At 43.3% G+C, this 18,778-nt stretch overlaps 1 protein-coding gene across 15 annotated transcripts in view; it reads left to right on the forward strand.

The window, feature by feature from the left end:
* The window catches only part of LOC135540089 (eukaryotic translation initiation factor 4 gamma 3-like), a 75,933-nt gene that overhangs the window by 16,626 nt on the left and 40,529 nt on the right, over positions 1-18,778 (forward strand). For 10 of the 15 annotated variants that reach the window (XM_064966431.1, XM_064966433.1, XM_064966436.1 and 7 more), the window contains exons 2-6: positions 11,888-11,987; positions 13,231-13,398; positions 17,138-17,230; positions 17,627-17,677; positions 17,872-17,904. In XM_064966431.1, coding sequence (XP_064822503.1) covers positions 11,888-11,987; positions 13,231-13,398; positions 17,138-17,230; positions 17,627-17,677; positions 17,872-17,904 — 445 coding nt within the window. The remainder of the gene's footprint in view (positions 1-11,887; positions 11,988-13,230; positions 13,399-17,137; positions 17,231-17,626; positions 17,678-17,871; positions 17,905-18,778) is intronic. The other 5 variants (XM_064966438.1, XM_064966442.1, XM_064966444.1 and 2 more) reach the window with 3 other exon arrangements.

An 18,778-nucleotide genomic window follows, 5' to 3' on the forward strand; every position in this document is an offset into this window, starting at 1 on the left:
AAAGACCCTTTTCACAGAGCACGCACCTGAAAACTCGTGACACCTCAGTATTTTGCCCGCCAAGCAGTCAAAGCTCGTTCTATTTTCTCCGTTCCACGTCTCATTGAAAGACGAGAGCGCGCTGAAGAAATAGAAACTGTTCCCAGATCCGTAGCTGGTTGGGAAGGGTGGGGGCGATGACGTCAAAGTTGGAGCAACTTTCTTAGGAGAGAGGGAGAGTTTGGAAGAATGGCTGCCCTGTGAGTTCTGCTTTACATACAGACATAATTCGAATGGTTTTAGAAGCTTTAGAGTGTTTTCTATTCAATAATAATTTTTATATGCATATATTAGCAATTTTTGACAGTTTTTTTTTTTTTAGTTTACTTTGGGCACACAATTCATCCAAAGGGGGCAGTATTGTCCCGAGCCTTAACAGGTTTTAAGCACGGGCCCTTTCTGTTTTAGTTTCTGCCTATAGGAGGGTAGCAACAAAATGGAGTCATGGTCAGATTTTCCAAAAGGGGGCGGGGGAGGGCCTTGTATGCATCGCGGAAGTTAGAGTAGCAGTGGTCGAGTGTGTTGCTCGTGTACTGCAATCGATATGCTGATAGAATTTAGGTAGCCTTGTTCTCAGATTAGCTTTGTTAAAATCCCCAGCTCAATAAATGCTGCCTCCGGATATATGGTTTCCAGTTTGCATAAAGTCCAGTGAAGTTCCTTGATGGCCCTCCTCGTATCCGCTTGCGGGGGGATATACACGGCCGTAACGATAACCAAGGAGAGTTCTCTTGGTAGAAAATACTGTCGGCATTTGATTGAGGAATTCTAGGTCAGGTGAACAAAAGGACATGCGTTATTGTGTATTGTTACAACTACACCATAAGTCGTTATTAATCATGAAACCATACACCCCTGCCCTTCTTACCAGAGAGATGTTTGTTCCTGTTGGCGCAATGCACTGAAAATCTTATTTGCTGTAAGGACTCCGACAACATTACTCCGTCCCCAGCTAGCCATGCCTCCGTGAGACAGAGTATGTTACAATCCCGGATACCTCTTTGGAAAGCAACTCTTGCACTAATTTTGTCGACTTTGTTAACTTCTTACGGCTGAAATTCCGTTAACGGGATCGATTTGACAACAGCCAGTGAATGTGCAGGGGAGCCAAATTCAAACATTACAGAAATGTCATCATTAAAATTCCCACCACAGTGTACGATTTCAAAAAGGCTTTATGACGAAAGCATACCATGCGATTATGTTAGGTCAGCGCCGAGTCACAAAAAAACAGCCATTTTCCAGACAAAAACTGGAGTCACAAAAAGCAGAAATAGAGAGACAATTAATCATTAACCTTTGATGATCTTCATCAGATGGCACTCATAGGATTTCATGTTACACAATACATGTATGTTACATAAAATAAATACTCTCTATCGGCACCATCTTCTTTCCCTTCCAGTTGCCCTTTAGATTCAAGTCTAAGCTTGAATCGTAGCCTAGTGGTTAGAGCGTTGGACCAGTAACCGAAAGGTTGCAAGATCTACTCTCCGAGCCGACAAGATAAAAACCTGTCGTTCTGCCCCTGAACAAGGCTGTTAACCCACTATTCCTAGGCCATCATTGTAAATAAAAATTTGTTCTTAACTGACTTGCCTAGTTAAATAAAGGTGTAAATATATATATTTATGTTGCACATGCGAAGGGATTTGGTTCAGCAATTCATCACTACATAGCAATTGCAGGACTCAGATCAAATTGTAATTCCAGTAAGAGTCATGTGGTCCCTGCTGCCAAATCCCTGGTGGTGTCAGCTGTCTCATCTCATCTGATCATTTTCCCATCTGCCGTTGCGTGGCCTGCTAACCTCTGACCCCTGGAGGAAACGTCCTTGCTGCTTGTGAATCAGATTCCCTTATTGTCACTACCTCCTTCCCTCCAGCCCCTCACACACACCACACAAGACCGCACCGCATCAGGAATCACTCCTGTCTGTTTTATCCCTAGACTGTTGCTACAGCCATCACCCTGCCCATGTTAAAGGTTAGTGAAGTCACACTCGCAGTAGGGATCTCCACTCAATACTTTTTTTGGCTTTATTTAGTAGCTCCAAATGTTTTTTATTTTAATTTTATACTGTATTTTTTCTTCCACATAAGGGCTATTAATACCCTACGGAGACTGTAGCGCAGTGTTGTTTTTTGTCACAAAAGGGGTGGCTCCTTGTGCGCTGTGACATTCTCGGTACCACATGAAAAATGTAATGTGCCATATCATTCCTTGCATAGCCATGGGGGCATGGTTGTGTAGGCAATTAAACTTGCTTGGTTCCTTAACCTCTTGAAACTCTAGGGGCGCTATATCATTTTTGGATAAAAAGACGTTCCCGTTTTAAGCGCAACATTTTGTCACAAAAAGATGCTCGACTATGCATATAATTGGTAGCTTTGGAAAGAAAACACTCTGACATTTCCAGAACTGCAAAGATATTTTCTGTGCGTGCCCTAGAACGTGAGCTACATGCAAAACCAAGATGAAACGGCATCCAGGAAATGAGCAGGATTTTTGAGGCTCCGTTTTCCATTGTCTCCTTATATGGCTGTGAATGCGAGAGGAATGAGTCTGCCCTTTCTGTCGTTTCCCCAAGGTGTCTGCAGCATTGTGACGTATTTGTAGGCATATCATTGGAAGATTGACCATAAGAGACCACATTTACCAGGTGTCCGCCCGGTGTCCTGTGCCGAAATTGGTGCGCAAACCTCAGCTGCAGGTATTTTTCCATGGAATTCAGAGAAGAAAGCAGGCTTCCACGAACGATATATCAATGAAGAGATATGTGAAAAAACACCTTGAGGATTGATTCCAAACAACGTTTGCCATGTTTTGGTCGATATTATGGAGTTAATTCGGAAAAAGTTTGACGTTGTTGGTGACTGAATTTTCGGTTCGTTTCGGTAGCCAAATGTGATGTACAAAACGGAGCAATTTCTCCTACACAAAGATGCTTTCAGGAAAAACTGAACATTTGCTATGTAACTGAGAGTCTCCTCATTGAAAACATCCGAAGCTCTTCAAAGGTAAATGATTTTATTTATTTGGTTATCTTGTTTTTGTGAAAATGTTGCGTGCTAAATGCTACTCAAAATGCTAAGCTAGCTTAGCATACTCTTACACAAATTAGTGAATAGCGATGGTTCAAAAGCATATTTTGAAAATCTGAGATGACAGCGTTGTTAAGAAAAGGCTAAGCTTTAGAGCAGGCGCATTATTTTCATTTTATTTGCGATTTTCAGAAATCGTTAACGTTACATTATGCTAATGAGCTTGAGGCTATAACTGTATACAGGTTTTTTTCATAGCCAAACGTGAACAAAACGGAGCGATTTGTCCTACACAAATAATATTTTTTTGAAAAACTGAACATTTGCTATCTAACTGAGAGTCTCCTCATTGAAAACATCTGAAGTTCTTCAAAGGTAAATGATTTTATTTGAATTATTTTCTTGTTTTTGTGAAAATGTTGCTGGCTGAATTCTAGGCTTATAGCTATGGTAGCAATCAATACTCTTTCACAAATGCTTGTTTAGCTATGGTTGAAAAGCATATTTTGAAAATCTGAGATGACAGTGTTGTTAACAAAAGTCTAAGCTTGAGAGCAAATATATTTATTTCATTTCATTTGCGATTTTCATGAATAGTTAACGTTGCGTTATGATAATGAGCTTAAGGCTATAAATAGAATCCCGGATCCGGGATTGCGCGACGCAACAGGTTAATCTGATCTATAGGCTCTATATCAAAGTAACCTATTTTGCATTGATAAGTAAATATAATCTCAGCAACTGTTCAAACAATAAACCAAACAACATTGTAGCCTTATTAGAGTCTCCCCAAAAGGTATATTGTTTAGAAGAAATAACTATTTATTCCTGGCTATTGGTAAAAACCACAGCGAGAGATGTGCTTTTTCTATGTGACCAAAATAGGATGACATTCTAGTTTTTAAATACATTGAAGTAGCATACCAAATTGGCATAATGTTGTAGGTTTCACCAGCAAGTATACAAATATTAAATTCTAAATCTGATTATTTCACGTGGTAATGTGCCGATGTAGGAAGCTAATCAACTTCAAAATAACCTCCAATTTCAAGATTGCTGTCTCGGTTTAGATTGACAGTAAATAAGCGGCCTATTTTGCATTGATAACCAAATATAATCTCAGCGACTTTTCAAACAATAAACCAAACAACATTGTAGCCTTATTAGAATCCCCCCAAAAGGTATTTTTTTAGAAGTGATACATTCTTTCTAGCCTATTTGGAAACTTAAACAGATTTGTTTTTGTTCTTCTCTTCTCTTTTTTTCCATTATATTTTTAAATATGAGAGTGAATACATTGAAGCAGCATATCAAATTGGCATAATGTTGTAGGTTACATCGACAAGTGTAAAAATATTTGCCAGGGCATATTATTTCATTATACATCAGATTGTTTCACATGGCGATATGGGAAATTAAAAGGCTACATAGTTTGCTGTGTTTTGCCAACTTGCTAGCAAGGGAAGACATTTACATTTTAGTCATTTAGCAGATGCTCTTATCCAGAGCAACTTAGTGCATTCATCTTTACAATAGCAAGGAGGGACAACCACATATCAGTCATAGTAAGTACATTTTACCTCAGAGGCTATTTTGTTAACACGTGTGAATCCATTGGCGAATCTGGCAACTGAATTTGCTTTCACAACAAATGAGAAGACAACAAGAACCTCTGTCGCCCTGTTGTGAATTCTGCTATTTGGGAGTCTGGACCGGTGAGGTACCATGTTACCAAAAGGTGCACATTGTTTATAGTAATCTGACTCCCAGTACACGCGTAGACCTGCGCGCGTTAAGTGTGGAAACCTATAGCAGACCCTTGTTATGCTGTGTAGCTGCTGTCCCCAGTTCCACTGTTGGGAGGAGAGTTGGTTTTGGCGGGAAGCCAGGGGAGACGAGGGCCCCTGCAGGCAAGGAAAGAGCGGGATTGAGGGGAGGAGGGTGGGATTTAGGGAATAACTAAAAAGTGTCAGAGGGGAAAAAAGAAAGCCAGGCGTTATTTTTCCCTGAAATCATGTGACCAGTGTGTTGTGCCTCTAAGACCCAACAAACTGGCTGAGCAGGTTACTGAGCTCCTTTATCTGTCTGGCATTTCCCCTCTCCCTCTTTTCATCCTCCTCATCACTGCATCATAGCAGTCATTTATGAAATCAAAGTTTATTTGTCACATGCACAGGATACAGGGTGTAAACGGTACAGTGAAATGCTTACTTGCAAGGTCTCAACAGTGCAGTACACTTGATCAAAATATTAACTTTTCTAGCGCAGGGGTTCCGCTAGCGGAACACCTCGACAACATTCCACTGAAAGGGCAGCGCGTGAAATTCAAAAATATTTTTTCAGAAATATGCAACTTTAACACATGAACAAGTCCAATACAGCAAATTAAATATAAACATCTTGTTAATCTACCCATCGTGTACGATTTCAAAAATGCTTTACAGCTAAAGCACAACATATGATTATGTTAGATCACCGCCAAGTAAAAAAAACAGCCATTTTTCCAGCCAAAGATAGGAGTCACAAAAAGCAGAAATATAGATCAAATTAATCACTAACCTTTGATCTTCATCAGATGTCATATGTCATAGGACATCATGTTACACAATACATGTATTTTTTGTTGAATAATGTGCATATTTATATCCAAAAATCTGTTTACTTTGGCTCCTTACGAGCAGTAATGTTTTGATTCCAAAACATCCGGTGATTGTACTTCCGGCGCCGACAGAGATGGCCGCCTCGCTTCGGGTTCCTAGGAAACTATGCAGTTTTTTGTTTATTAACATGTTATTTCTTACATTAGTACCCCAGGTCATTTTAGGTTTCATTACATACAGTCGAGAAGAACTACTGTAAATAAGATCAGCGTCAACTCACCATCAGTACGACCAAGAATATGTTTTTCGCGACGCGGATCCTGTGTTCTGCCTTACAAACAGGACAACGGAATGGATCGCATGCAGCGACCCAAAAAACGACTCCGAAAAAGAGGGAAACGAGGCGGTCTTCTGGTCAGACTACGGAGACGGGCACATCGTGCCCCACTTCCTAGCATTCTTCTTGCCTATGTCCAGTCTCTTGACAACAAGGTTGATGAAATCCGAGCAAGGGTAGCATTCCAGACGGACATCAGAGACTGTAACGTTCTGTGCTTCACGGAAACATGGCTCACTGGAGAGACGCTATCCGACGCGGTGCAGCCAACGGGTTTCTCCACGCATCGCGCCGACAGAAACAAACACCTTTATGGTAAGAAGAGGGGTGGGGGTGTATGCCTTATGGCTAACGAGGCATGGTGCGATGAAAGAAACATACAGGAACTCAAATCCTTCTGTTCACCTGATTTAGAATTCCTCACAATCAAATGTAGACCGCATTATCTACCAAGAGAATTCTCTTCGATTATAATCACAGCCGTATATATCCCCCCCAAGCAGACACATCGATGGCTCTGAACGAACTTTATTTAACTCTTTGCAAACTGGAAACCATTTATCCGGAGGCTGCATTCATTGTTGCTGGGGATTTTAACAAGGCTAATCTGAAAACAAGACTCCCTAAATTTTATCAGCATATTGATTGCGCAACCAGGGGTGGAAAAACCTTGGATCACTGTTACTCTAACTTCCGCAACGCATATAAGGCCCTGCCCCGCCCCCCTTTCGGAAAAGCTGACCACGACTCCATTTTGCTGATACCTGCCTACAGACAAAAACTAAAAAAAGAAGCTCCCACGCTGAGGTCTGTCCAACGCTGGTCCGACCAAGCTGACTCCACACTCCAAGACTGCTTCCATCACGTGGACTGGGACATGTTTCGTATTGCGTCAGATAACAACATTGACGAATACGCTGATTCGGTGTGCGAGTTCATTAGAACGTGCGTTGAATATGTCGTTCCCATAGCAACAATTAAAACATTCCCTAACCAGAAACCGTGGATTGATGGCAGCATTCGCGTGAAACTGAAAGTGCGAACCACTGCTTTCAATCAGGGCAAGGTGTCTGATAACATGACTGAATACAAACAGTGCATCTATTCCCTCCGTAAGGCTATCAAACAAGCTAAGCGTCAGTACAGAGACTAAGTAGAATCTCAATTCAACGGCTCAGACACAAGAGGCATGTGGCAGGGTCTACAGTCAATCACGGACTACAGGAAGAAATCCAGCCCAGTCACGGACCAGGATGTCTTGCTCCCAGGCAGACTAAATAACTTTTTTGCCCGCTTTGAGGACAATACAGTGCCACTGACACGGCCTGCAACGGAAACATGCGGTCTCTCCTTCACTGCAGCCGAGGTGAGTAAAACATTTACACGTGTTAACCCTCGCAAAGCTGCAGGCCCAGACGGCATCCCCAGCCGCGCTCTCAGAGCATGCGCAGACCAGCTGGCTGGTGTGTTTACGGACATATTCAATCAATCCCTATACCAGTCTGCTGTTCCCACATGCTTCAAGAGGGCCACCATTGTTCCTGTTCCCAAGAAAGCTAAGGTAACTGAGCTAAACGACTACCGCCCGTTAGCACTCACTTCCGTCATCATGAAGTGCTTTGAGAGACTAGTCAAGGACCATATCACCTCCACCCTACCTGACACCCTAGACCCACTCCAATTTGCTTACCGCCCAAATAGGTCCACAGACGATGCAATCTCAACCACACTGCACACTGCCCTAACCCATATGGACAAGAGGAATACCTATGTGAGAATGCTGTTCATCAACTACAGCTCGGCATTCAACACCATAGTACCCTCCAAGCTCGTCATCAAGCTCGAGACCCTGGGTCTCGACCCCGCCCTGTGCAACTGGGTACTGGACTTCCTGACGGGCCGCCCCCAGGTGGTGAGGGTAGGTAACAACATCTCCTCCCCGCTGATCCTCAACACTGGGGCCCCACAAGTGTGCGTTCTGAGCCCTCTCCTGTACTCCCTGTGCACCCACGACTGCGTGGCCACGCACGCCTCCAACTCAATCATCAAGTTTGCGGACGACACAACAGTGGTAGGCTTGATTACCAACAACGACGAGACATGCCTACAGGGAGGAGGTGAGGGCCCTCGGAGTGTGGTGTCAGGAAAATAACCTCACACTCAACGTCAACAAAACTAAGGAGATGATTGTGGACTTCAGGAAACAGCAGAGGGAACACCCCCCTATCCACATCGATGGAACAGTAGTGGAGAGAGTAGCAAGTTTTAAGTTCCTCGGCATACACATCACAGACAAACTGAATTGGTCCACTCACACAGACGGCATCGTGAAGAAGGCGCAGCAGCGCCTCTTCAACCTCAGGAGGCTGAAGAAATTCGGCTTGTCACCAAAAGCACTCACAAACTTCTACAGATGCACAATCGAGAGCATCCTGGCGGGCTGTATCACCGCCTGGTACGGCAACTGCTCCGCCCTCAACCGTAAGGCTCTCCAGAGGGTAGTGAGGTCTGCACAACGCATCACCGGGGGCAAACTACCTGCCCTCCAGGACACCTACACATCCCGATGTTACAGGAAGGCCATAAAGATCATCAAGGACATCAACCACCCGAGCCACTGCCTGTTCACCCCGCTATCATCCAGAAGGCGAGGTCAGTACAGGTGCATCAAAGCTGGGACCGAGAGACTGAAAAACAGCTTCTATCTCAAGGCCATCAGACTGTTAAACAGCCACCACTAACATTGAGTGGCTGCTGCCAACACACTGACACTGACTCAACTCCAGCCACTTTAATAATGGGAATTGATTGGAAATGATGTAAAATATATCACTAGCCACTTTAAACAATGCTACCTTATATAATGTTACTTACCCTACATTATTCATCTCATATGTATACGTATATACTGTACTCTATCATCTACTGCATCCTTATGTAATACATGTATCACTAGCCACTTTAACTATGCCACTTTGTTTACATACTCATCTCATATGTATATACTGTACTCAATACCATCTACTGTATCTTGCCTATGCTGCTCAGTACCATCACTCATTCATATATCCTTATGTACATATTCTTTATCCCCTTACACTGTGTATAAGACAGTAGTTTAGGAATTGTTAGTTAGATTACTTGGTTACTTGGTTATTACTGCATTGTCGGAACTAGAAGCACAAGCATTTCGCTACACTCGCATTAACATCTGCTAACCATGTGTATGTGACAAATAAGGTTTGATTTGATTTTGCAGAAATACTCATAATAAACATTGATAAAAGATACTAGTGTTATTCACAGAATTAAAGCTAGACTTCTCCTTAACTTCTTTAGGATAGGGGACGGTTGCGTCCCACTTGGGCAAAAAACAGGGAAAATGCAGCGCGACAAATTCATAAAAATGATATAAAAATCAAACTTTCATTAAATCACACATGTAAGATACTCAATTAAAGCTACACTCTTTGTGAATCCAGCCAACGTGTCAGATTTTCAAAAGGCTTTAAATAGTAAACAAAGAGGGTAGCATATTTCAACCCTACAGGCGCCACACAAAAAGTAGAAATAAAATATAAAACATGCATTACCTTTGACAAGCTTCTTTTGTTGGCACTCCAATATGTCCCATAAACATAACAATTGATCCTTTTGTTCGATTTAATTCCGTTCATATATATCCAAATGTCCATTTATTTGATGCGTTTGATCCAGAAAAAAACAGCTTCCAAAAAAACACAACGTCACTACAAAATATTTCAAAAATTGCCCATAAACTTTGCCAAAATATTTCAAACTACTTTTGTAATACAACTTTAGGTATTTTTAAACGTTAATAATCAATCAAATTGTAGACGGGTCTATCTGTGTTCAATACAGGAAGACAACAAACCATGCTACTTTTCACGTCTTGCGCACTCTACAGTGTTACCCAGTTCCTAGATGGCCTACTTCTTCATTGCACAAATGAATAACCTCAACCAAATTCCAAAGACTGGTGACATCCAGTGGAAGCGGTAGGAACTGAGAACAGGTTCCTAAGAAATATAATTTGCCAAGGAGAACTCGTTGAACAGACAGAGACCAACAACAACAATTCTGAACGGTTAGTCCTCTGGGTTTTGCCTGCTACATAAGTTCTGTTATACTCACAGACATGATTCAAACGGTTTTAGAAACTTCTGGGTATTTTCTATCCAAATCTACTAATAATATGCACATCTTATATTCCTGGCATGAGTAGCAGGAAATTGGGCACGCTATTTATCCAAAAGTGAAAATGCTGCCCCCTATACCTTAAGTTAATGCAACCGCTGTGTCAGATTTTTAAAAAACTTTACGGAAAAAGCATAATCTGAGAACGACGCTCAGAACCCAAAACAGCCAGAGGAATATCCTCCATTTTGGAATCAATAAAGTTAGAAACAACACCATAAATGTTCACTTACCTTTGATCTTCATCAGAAGGCACTCCCAGGAATCCCAGTTCGACAATAAATTACTAATTTGTTCCATTATTCATGTCCAAATAGCCACTTTTTGTTAGCGTGTTCAGTCCAGTAATCCATCTTCATGAGGCGCAGGCACTTCATCCAGACAAAAACTTGAAAAGTTCCGTTACAGTCCTTTAGAAAGATGTCAAACGATGTATGGAATCAATCGTTAGGATGTTTTTAACATAAAACATCAATAATGTTCCAACCGGAGAATTCCTTTGTCTTCAGAAAAAGCACTGGAACGAGAAGTAGCTCTGTCGGGAGCGCGCGTCATGAGATCAAGGCTCTCTGCCAGACCACTGACTCATGTCTTATGAGCCCCTCCTTTATGGTAGAATCCTCAAACCAGTTTCTAAAGACGGTTGACATCTAGTGGAAGCCCTAGGAAGTGCAACCTCATCCATATTTCAATGTGTACTCGGTAGGGCAAGCTTTGAAAAACTACAAACCTCAGATGTCCCACTTCCTGGTTTGATTTTTCTCAGGTTTTTCGTCTGCCATATGAGTTCTGTTATACTCAAACATCATTCAAACAGTTTTAGAAACTTCAGACTTTTTTCTATCCAATACTAATAATAATATGCATATATTAGCATCTGGGACAGAGTAGGAGGCAGTTCACTCTGGGCAACCATTTCATCCAAAAGTGAAAATGCTGCCCCCTATCCCAAATAGGTTAACAAATGAGTAATTAAAAGTAGTGATGTTGGAAATTATATACACAATAAGAATATACAGTAAATACTGTGAAATTTGTGAAAGTGAATGCAACCTGATTAACATCGGTCATGACCCGTGATCACATGGTAACAACCCTATCAGGAAATAGAAAGACTGGGCTGTCCCTGGTTAAGGGGCTCTTTAAGTAAACTAGGCCTAGATGTGAGACAGTACATTTCAGGAATTTATTTTCAGCTGTCATGATTGACCTATTAAGTTAGTAATAGATTCTAAAATTACCTTTGAAATTGGTACCTTGAGTAAAATGGAAATGGGCCATCTGGAACATGATCATTCCTAGAGTAGGAGTTTTGGAAAGCCATGTTGGGATTTCCCTTTGACACATACGCTCCCTGATAAAGGTACACAGTGTACTCTTGGAGCTTTAGGGAGGGGGGCCAGCAATGTCGGGGATGGGGAAACATTGGCTAAAAACCTGCTAAAGGAACTAGAGAACAAAGATGTGATAAACTTGCTATGTTTGAATTAAAAGACTTGAATGGTTTTGCAAGATTTATTAGCCATAGACTGTTTAGAACAGTGCAGTAATGTTCCAAAGCATGTGAATGTGTGCTGCTCCTGCTGCTGTTGAGGTTGTTAATGCCCCCACCTTTTACCTGTTTTGGCCTTAAGTTGACACTTTTTCAGAATTTTCCTTAATATGACGCGTCCCAGGTTCTCTCGGGTTCAGCCATCCCTGGATGACCGCATCTTCCCCACACAGCCCGGTGTCGCTGCCGTCTACAGCGTGAGTACATACCCTGCACCACACGCACACATTCCTACTGCACCACAGACACATACGCTCATACCACACACACTAGTTGTGAACCTCACAAGCATACCTCAACCACATATCACAGGTCTGACGCACAGTCTGTTTAGTTCTGACATAAAATCTAGAAAACAAACGCCTGGTGTGTGTCTGTGTATAATGTTGCGTACGTGTAATGTATGACAGAAACTGATGGGAGATCACTTCTCTAACTGACCCCAGCCTGCAGCTGGAAAGATATGGCTGTCACCTCTGCAACATAGTGATTCATAATAACCGTCAGCATCATCACCCACCTACCCCCTGCTGTGTGTGTGAGTTGCCCTCACTTCACCACCCATCTTGGGGTTGTTTAGCAGTCTGGAAGGCTCTTCTCTGCTGCTGAGGAGAGGGATGCTTTCTGGACTCTCCCTCCCCCACCCCAACTGTCACATTGCCTGTCAGTGGAGTCAGTCACTGGCAAAGACTCCTCCTCTGGCAACAGAAGTCAGATTAGCTGCTTTATCCTGGGTCAACCAGGGGAAATGGGCCACACAAAGAGATGCTAGGGAGAGTAAACCAGTGTTCAGAGACAAACAGTGATGTTGTCGTACAACAAACAGAAGAGTGTTGCCTCTACCGCACAGAGGCTCATGTGCAGAAGCAGCAGCGATGTAGGCACCACAAAGCCCAGGGGAGCAGAGGTGGGACGGACGGCCTGCATGCTGCCTGCATTATCTACTGTGCCAGGCTTGCTGCAGCAGCAACACCTCAGTGGGTTACAGCTCACAGGACAGTACAGCACAGTGGCAGGGCATGGGGATAGTACAGCACAAAGCACACTGCCTGCAAACACTGCAAAGGGACAGACAGGGCAGCACTCCACAGCCAGGGCAGAGCCTGATTCTGCACTGCAGGGCACAACACACTTCATGTCCAGCATAGGTCTGTTCATCTGCACAAAGACAGACAGGGGTTAATCCCTGCCTTAGCACCTTATTTACATTCCTCAGCAGGAGCAGGTCTAATGACCTGTGGAATCCTGTGCGTGTGTGACTGTGAACATCCCCTGGGTGATGCTTTGACAAAATTTATACCGCTTCAGCATACTAACAAATACCGGATATAATTTAACTCGGCACACACAAGCATATGCCCTCTATCTTCCTATATCTTCAGTGACTCTATTTCATTTTGGAATCATCTGATGTCCTTTATCTTGCTCTGTGTGCTGTAGGTACCGAGGCACCCTGGTCCTCCCTACACAGCTCACGACTACACAAAGGGACACCCTAACTTGGCGGGCACGCCGCCAGGACATGCCCACTCGCAGGCGCTCTCTCAGGTATCATTACCCACAGCTTCCCCATATCGCTACCCTAAGGGCTGGGAGGCAAGTGGAGTGGTGAGTGTAGCCGAGTCTCCGCCGTCATCCTCTCTGCGTCTGACCATTGGTCTGTCCGTCCGTCTGCCTGCCTGTGTGTTTGTCTGTATTTCTCTGTAACATCTTTATCAAAATGCCTGTTGCAGCCTGCTTCTTGTGTGAGTTTAATGAATTAAATACACTGAGTGCCTGTTGATTGGTCGGAGGTTGTGTTTTTGTATCTCTGTATGTCCTGTACTGTTTGTCTATAGTCCAAGAGAAGCACATTTGTCTTAATGATCTGAATTCCACAGGACATCAGCAACTTCGACTGCTGCGGCGCTCTCTTATTTTCTCTGCTCTCCATAAGAGGCTGCTAAAGGGGTCATCAATTTGTCACTGAGACAGCAAGTCAATTACATTGCCTTTGCTGTGATTTGCTAGTTTCTCCTACTGCCTTGGAAGTGCACACGGGTGCACACACACTTGTTTGCAATTCCAGAATGAGTCAGCCTTTGCAGAAGGTGTGTGTTGAAAGGGTTCCCATGACCCTGTGTGTTCACCATGGTCACCCCAGCCCACACATTGCCTCGGCCTGAAGGAGCTGCTCTCTCTGGCTTAATAAGTGTCTTCCGCCGGTGGCACAACTGTAATTATCCCAGCTATAGAGCCACACCACCAGCCACACACGAGGGCAAGAAGTGCTGCTTTAATTCCCTACGATGCACACATGAAGTGATGCGACACGGGGGCTGGTGTTATAAAAGCTCCTTAGAGATGTACAGTTGTGGCCAAAAGTTTTGAGAATGACACAAATATTAATTTTCACAAAGTCTGCTGCCTCAGTTTGTATGATGGCAATTTGCATATACTCCAGAATGTTATGAAGTGATCAGATGATTTGCAAAGACCCTCTTTGCCATGCAAATTAACTGAATCCCCCAAAAACATTTCCACTGCATTTCAGCCCTGCCACAAAAGGACCAGCTGACATGTCAGTGATTCTCTTGTTAACACAGGTGTGAGTGTTGATGAGGACAAGGCTGGAGATCACTCTGTCAATACCTATGTGAGAATGCTGTTCATCGACGACAGCTCGGCATTTAACACCATAGTACCCTCCAAACTCGTCATCAAGCTCGAGACCCTGGGTCTCGACCCCGCCCTGTGCAACTAGGTACTGGACTTCCTGACGGGCCTCCCCCAGGTGGTGAGGGTAGGTAGCAACATCTACACCCCGCTGATCCTCAACACTGGGGCCCCAACAACAACGACGAGACGGCCTACAGGGAGGAGGTGAGGGCCCTCGGAGTGTGGTGTCAGGAAAATAACCACACTCAACGTCAACAAAACAAAGGAGATGATTATGGACTTCAGGAAACAGCAGAGGGAGCACCCCCCTATCCACATCGACGGGACAGTAGTGGAGAGGGTAGTAAGTTTTAAGTTTCTCTGCGTACATATCACACACAGATGATGTGTACGCCACCCGATGTCACAGGAAGGCCATAAAGATCATCAAGGACAACAACCACCTGAGCCACTGCCTGTTCACCCCGCTATCATCCAGAAGATGAGGTCAGTACAAGTGCATCAAAGCAGGGACCGAGAGACTGAAAAACAGCTTCTATCTCAAGGCCATCAGACTGTTAAACAGCCACCACTAACATTGAGTGGCTGCTGCCAACATACTGACTCAACTCCAGCCACTTTAATAATGGAAATTGATGTAAAAAAATGTATCACTAGCCACTTTAAACAATGCCAGTTAATGTTTACATACCCCACATTACTCATCTCGTATGTATATGTATATACTGTACTCCATCATCTACTGCATCTTGCCATCTTTGTAATGCATGTATCACTAGCTACTTTAAACTATGCCACTTTTATGTTTACATACCCTACATTACTCATCTCATATGTATATACTGTACTCGATGCCATATACTGCATCTTGCCTATGCTGTTCTGTACCATCACTCATTCATATATCTTTATGTACATATTCTTTATCCCTTTACACTTGTGTGTATAAGGTAGTAGTTGTGGAATTGTTAGGTTAGATTACTCGTTGGTTATTACTGCGTTGTCGGAACTAGAAGCACAAGCATTTCGCTACACTCGCATTAAAAGGACCAGCTACACTCGCATTAACATCAGCTAACCATGTGTATGTGACAAATAAAATTTGATTTGATTGAGATCGAATAACAGACTGGAAGCTTCAAAGGGAGGGTGGTGCTTGGAATCATTGTTCTTCCTCTGTCAACCATGGTTACCTTCAAGTAATCACGTGCCATCATTGCTTTCCATAAAAAGGGCTTCACAGGCAAGGATATTGCTGTCAGTAAGATTGCACCAAAATCAACTATTTATCAGATCATCAAGAACTTCAAGGAGAGCGGTTCAATTGTTGTGAAGAAGGCTTCAGGGTGCCCAAGAAAGTCCAGCAAGCACCAGGACTGTCTCCTAAAGTTGATTCAGCTGCGGGATCGGGGCACCACCAGTACAGAGCTTGCTCAGGAATGGCAGCAGGCAGGTGTGAGTGCATCTGCATGCACAGTGAGGCAAATAGTTTTGGAGGATGGCCTGGTGTCAAGAATGGCAGCAAAGAAGCCACTTCTCTCCAGGAAAAATATCAAGGACAGACTGATATTCTGCAAAACGTACAGGGGTTGGACTGCTGAAGACTGGGGTGGTCACTTTCTCTGATGAATCTCCTTTCCAATTGTTTAGGGCATATGGAAAAAAGCTTGTCCAGAGAAGACAAGGTGAGCGCTACCATCAGTCCTATGTCATGCCAACAGTAATGCATTCTGAGACCATTCATGTGTGGGGTTGCTTCTCAGCCAAGGGAGTGGACTCACTCACAATTTCGCCTAAGAACACAGCCATGAATAAAGAAGGGTACCAACACATCCTCCGAGAACAGCTTCTCCCAACCATCCAGGAACAGTTTTGTGACGAACAATGCCTTTTCCAGCATGATGGAGCACCTTGCCATAAGGCAAAAGGGGAACAAAACATTTATATTTTGGGTCCATGGCCAGGAAACTCCCCAGACCTTAATCCCATGAGAACTTGTGGTCAATCCTCGAGGCGGGTCTCGAGGCGGGTGGAGAAACAAACAAAAAAACAATTTTGACAAACTCCAAGCATTGATTATGCAAGAATGGTCTGCCGTCAGTCAGGATGTGGCCCAGAAGTTAAAAGAAGAGTCAACACTGCAAATATTGACTCTTTGTATCAACTTCATGTAATTGTCAATAAAATCATTTGACACTCATGAAATGCTTGTAATTATACTTCAGTATTCCATAGTAACATCTGACAATAATATCTAAAGACACTGAAGCAGCAAACGTTGTGGAAATTAATATTTGTGTTATTCTCAAAACTTTTTGCCACGACTGTAGTCTAGCACAAGATATCCCCATATTTAGCTCTCAAGGCTAACCCCTGCAAAATGTACCAGATAGGCTATGACATTGGTCTTGTTCAGTGTTTAACTAGACTACTACTGTAGATTTACCATGCTAACACTGTCCGTTATTCTCCATTGCTGAGGAGAGCAACAGTTTGGTTGGTCTAAATAATTGTGAACTCAGGTAAAATGCCCAAACTGATGAGTCATCCAATCTCTTCTTAGCTTGTTCTTAACTACCATTTTCTATTCCGCTTCCCTTTTTCTCTGTCCTAAATACGTCCCCCTCTGTTTCCTTTCATCTCTTTTCTACATCCATCCATCCATCCCTCTGTCCCTCCCCTATGACAGTCTCCATACAACACTGGACAGAATTCTGGCTCAGCACCTCTAGTGTACTCTCCTCAGACGCAGCAAATGAACACGCAACCGCAGAGTCGCCCGGTAAGTGCCTGTTCCTTCTCTCTGCGTCATTTGTATGTATTATGACTGGTGTGCTTTGGGAAACCCAGACAGATCATGTTTCATTTTGATTGGCCTGGAGGGGTACGGTGTCGTCTGAGGTAGTGATTGACATGTTCTGGGTTCAGTAATGATAAGTCCTGATGACTTGTCTGTCAGGCAGTCCTCTTCACACTCTCTGGAATCTGCTGTGTCTGGGATGCTTTCCAGTCTTGAGTTATCTAATACCGGTAGTTGTTGATAATCATTCCTGTAAATGTTGTAATCATTTTGTGTTACCTAATTTTAGAATGTCATAATGCATTTATTCAGTGTGCCAATGACTTTAAGATGATATACTTAAAGTATTGTACTGTTCTATCTGCACTTTCAATGTAGTCATCCATGCCCAGCCCCAGCCCCAGCCCCCCTGTCATGTGGAACCACCAGGTCTGCATCCTCTCCTCTAATGGCAGTAAACATGACAACGTGGCAGCTCTACTGCTCTGTGGTTTTGTATTACCGTGCCTCAGTGTTCCCCTCATTGTTCATCTTGTCTCTTTGTTACTGTCCTCCTCTCTCTGCTTTGCCATTGCTGCCTCACACTCTCTTTCTGCCGGACCTCACACCTTCTCCCCCATCAGTTCGCGACGGGCCCTCGACCAACCCACCATCAGGTAACTTACCCCATTTCGTCTGTCCTCATCTGTTTTCCCTCAGCTAGAGCTGCTTAGTGCACTTTACCACGCTACTGTTATTGGTTGGCAAAGTGCTTTTGCTCTCAGTGGAAATAGGCCCGGTTTATATAGGATGTGTTCCTTAAGTCAGTGTTTCCCAACTCCATTCCTCAAGTACGTTTTTGCTTCCAAGTAGATTACGTAGATCAAACGGCGATGTAGTATGTTGCCACTGCGCAATGAGAATACCTATGCAGCTGCCAACAACTCAAACATGTTGAAACATTTACGCTGACGTGACCCTAGTATTCCTACCATCGGAGCAAGACAAATGCCAAACGTCATTTCAGAACGGGCCAAAGGAATTACAATGGAGAGAGGTATGTTTATAGTCACGGAAATGCACACCTTCTCGTGGTTGAGAAGAATAGGGGTTTCAACACTTCGTGAAAGTGCTCGAGCCACCTTATAGACTTTCAGTAAATGGGCAGTACCTGCTCTATATAAGCAAGCTAAACCCGAAGTTGTCAATTAATTGGCCAATGCGCACCCTGTGTTGACTTACTACAGATGGATGGATCTCCAGGGCTACACAGAGATACTTAACAATGACACCCCATCACATTACCTCAGACTGGGAAATGAGAAGTACCGCGCTTCAAACATGCCCTGTTTGAGTGCCACACAAGTGTGCATATTTTTCTCTTTGTAAAAATACATTATAGCATAGGCCTATACAATATCTGAGCCATGTTTATTCATTGACAACATCGGGATTAACTTGCTTATATAGAGTGGGTACTGCCTGATTTCACATCCATATTGCACTTTATTTTAGTGTTTGAGTAATTGTGTGTTTTCATTTAAGATAATA

Source organism: Oncorhynchus masou, chromosome 5 (assembly GCF_036934945.1).
Source record: "Oncorhynchus masou masou isolate Uvic2021 chromosome 5, UVic_Omas_1.1, whole genome shotgun sequence".
NCBI classification, from domain to species: Eukaryota; Metazoa; Chordata; class Actinopteri; order Salmoniformes; family Salmonidae; genus Oncorhynchus; species Oncorhynchus masou.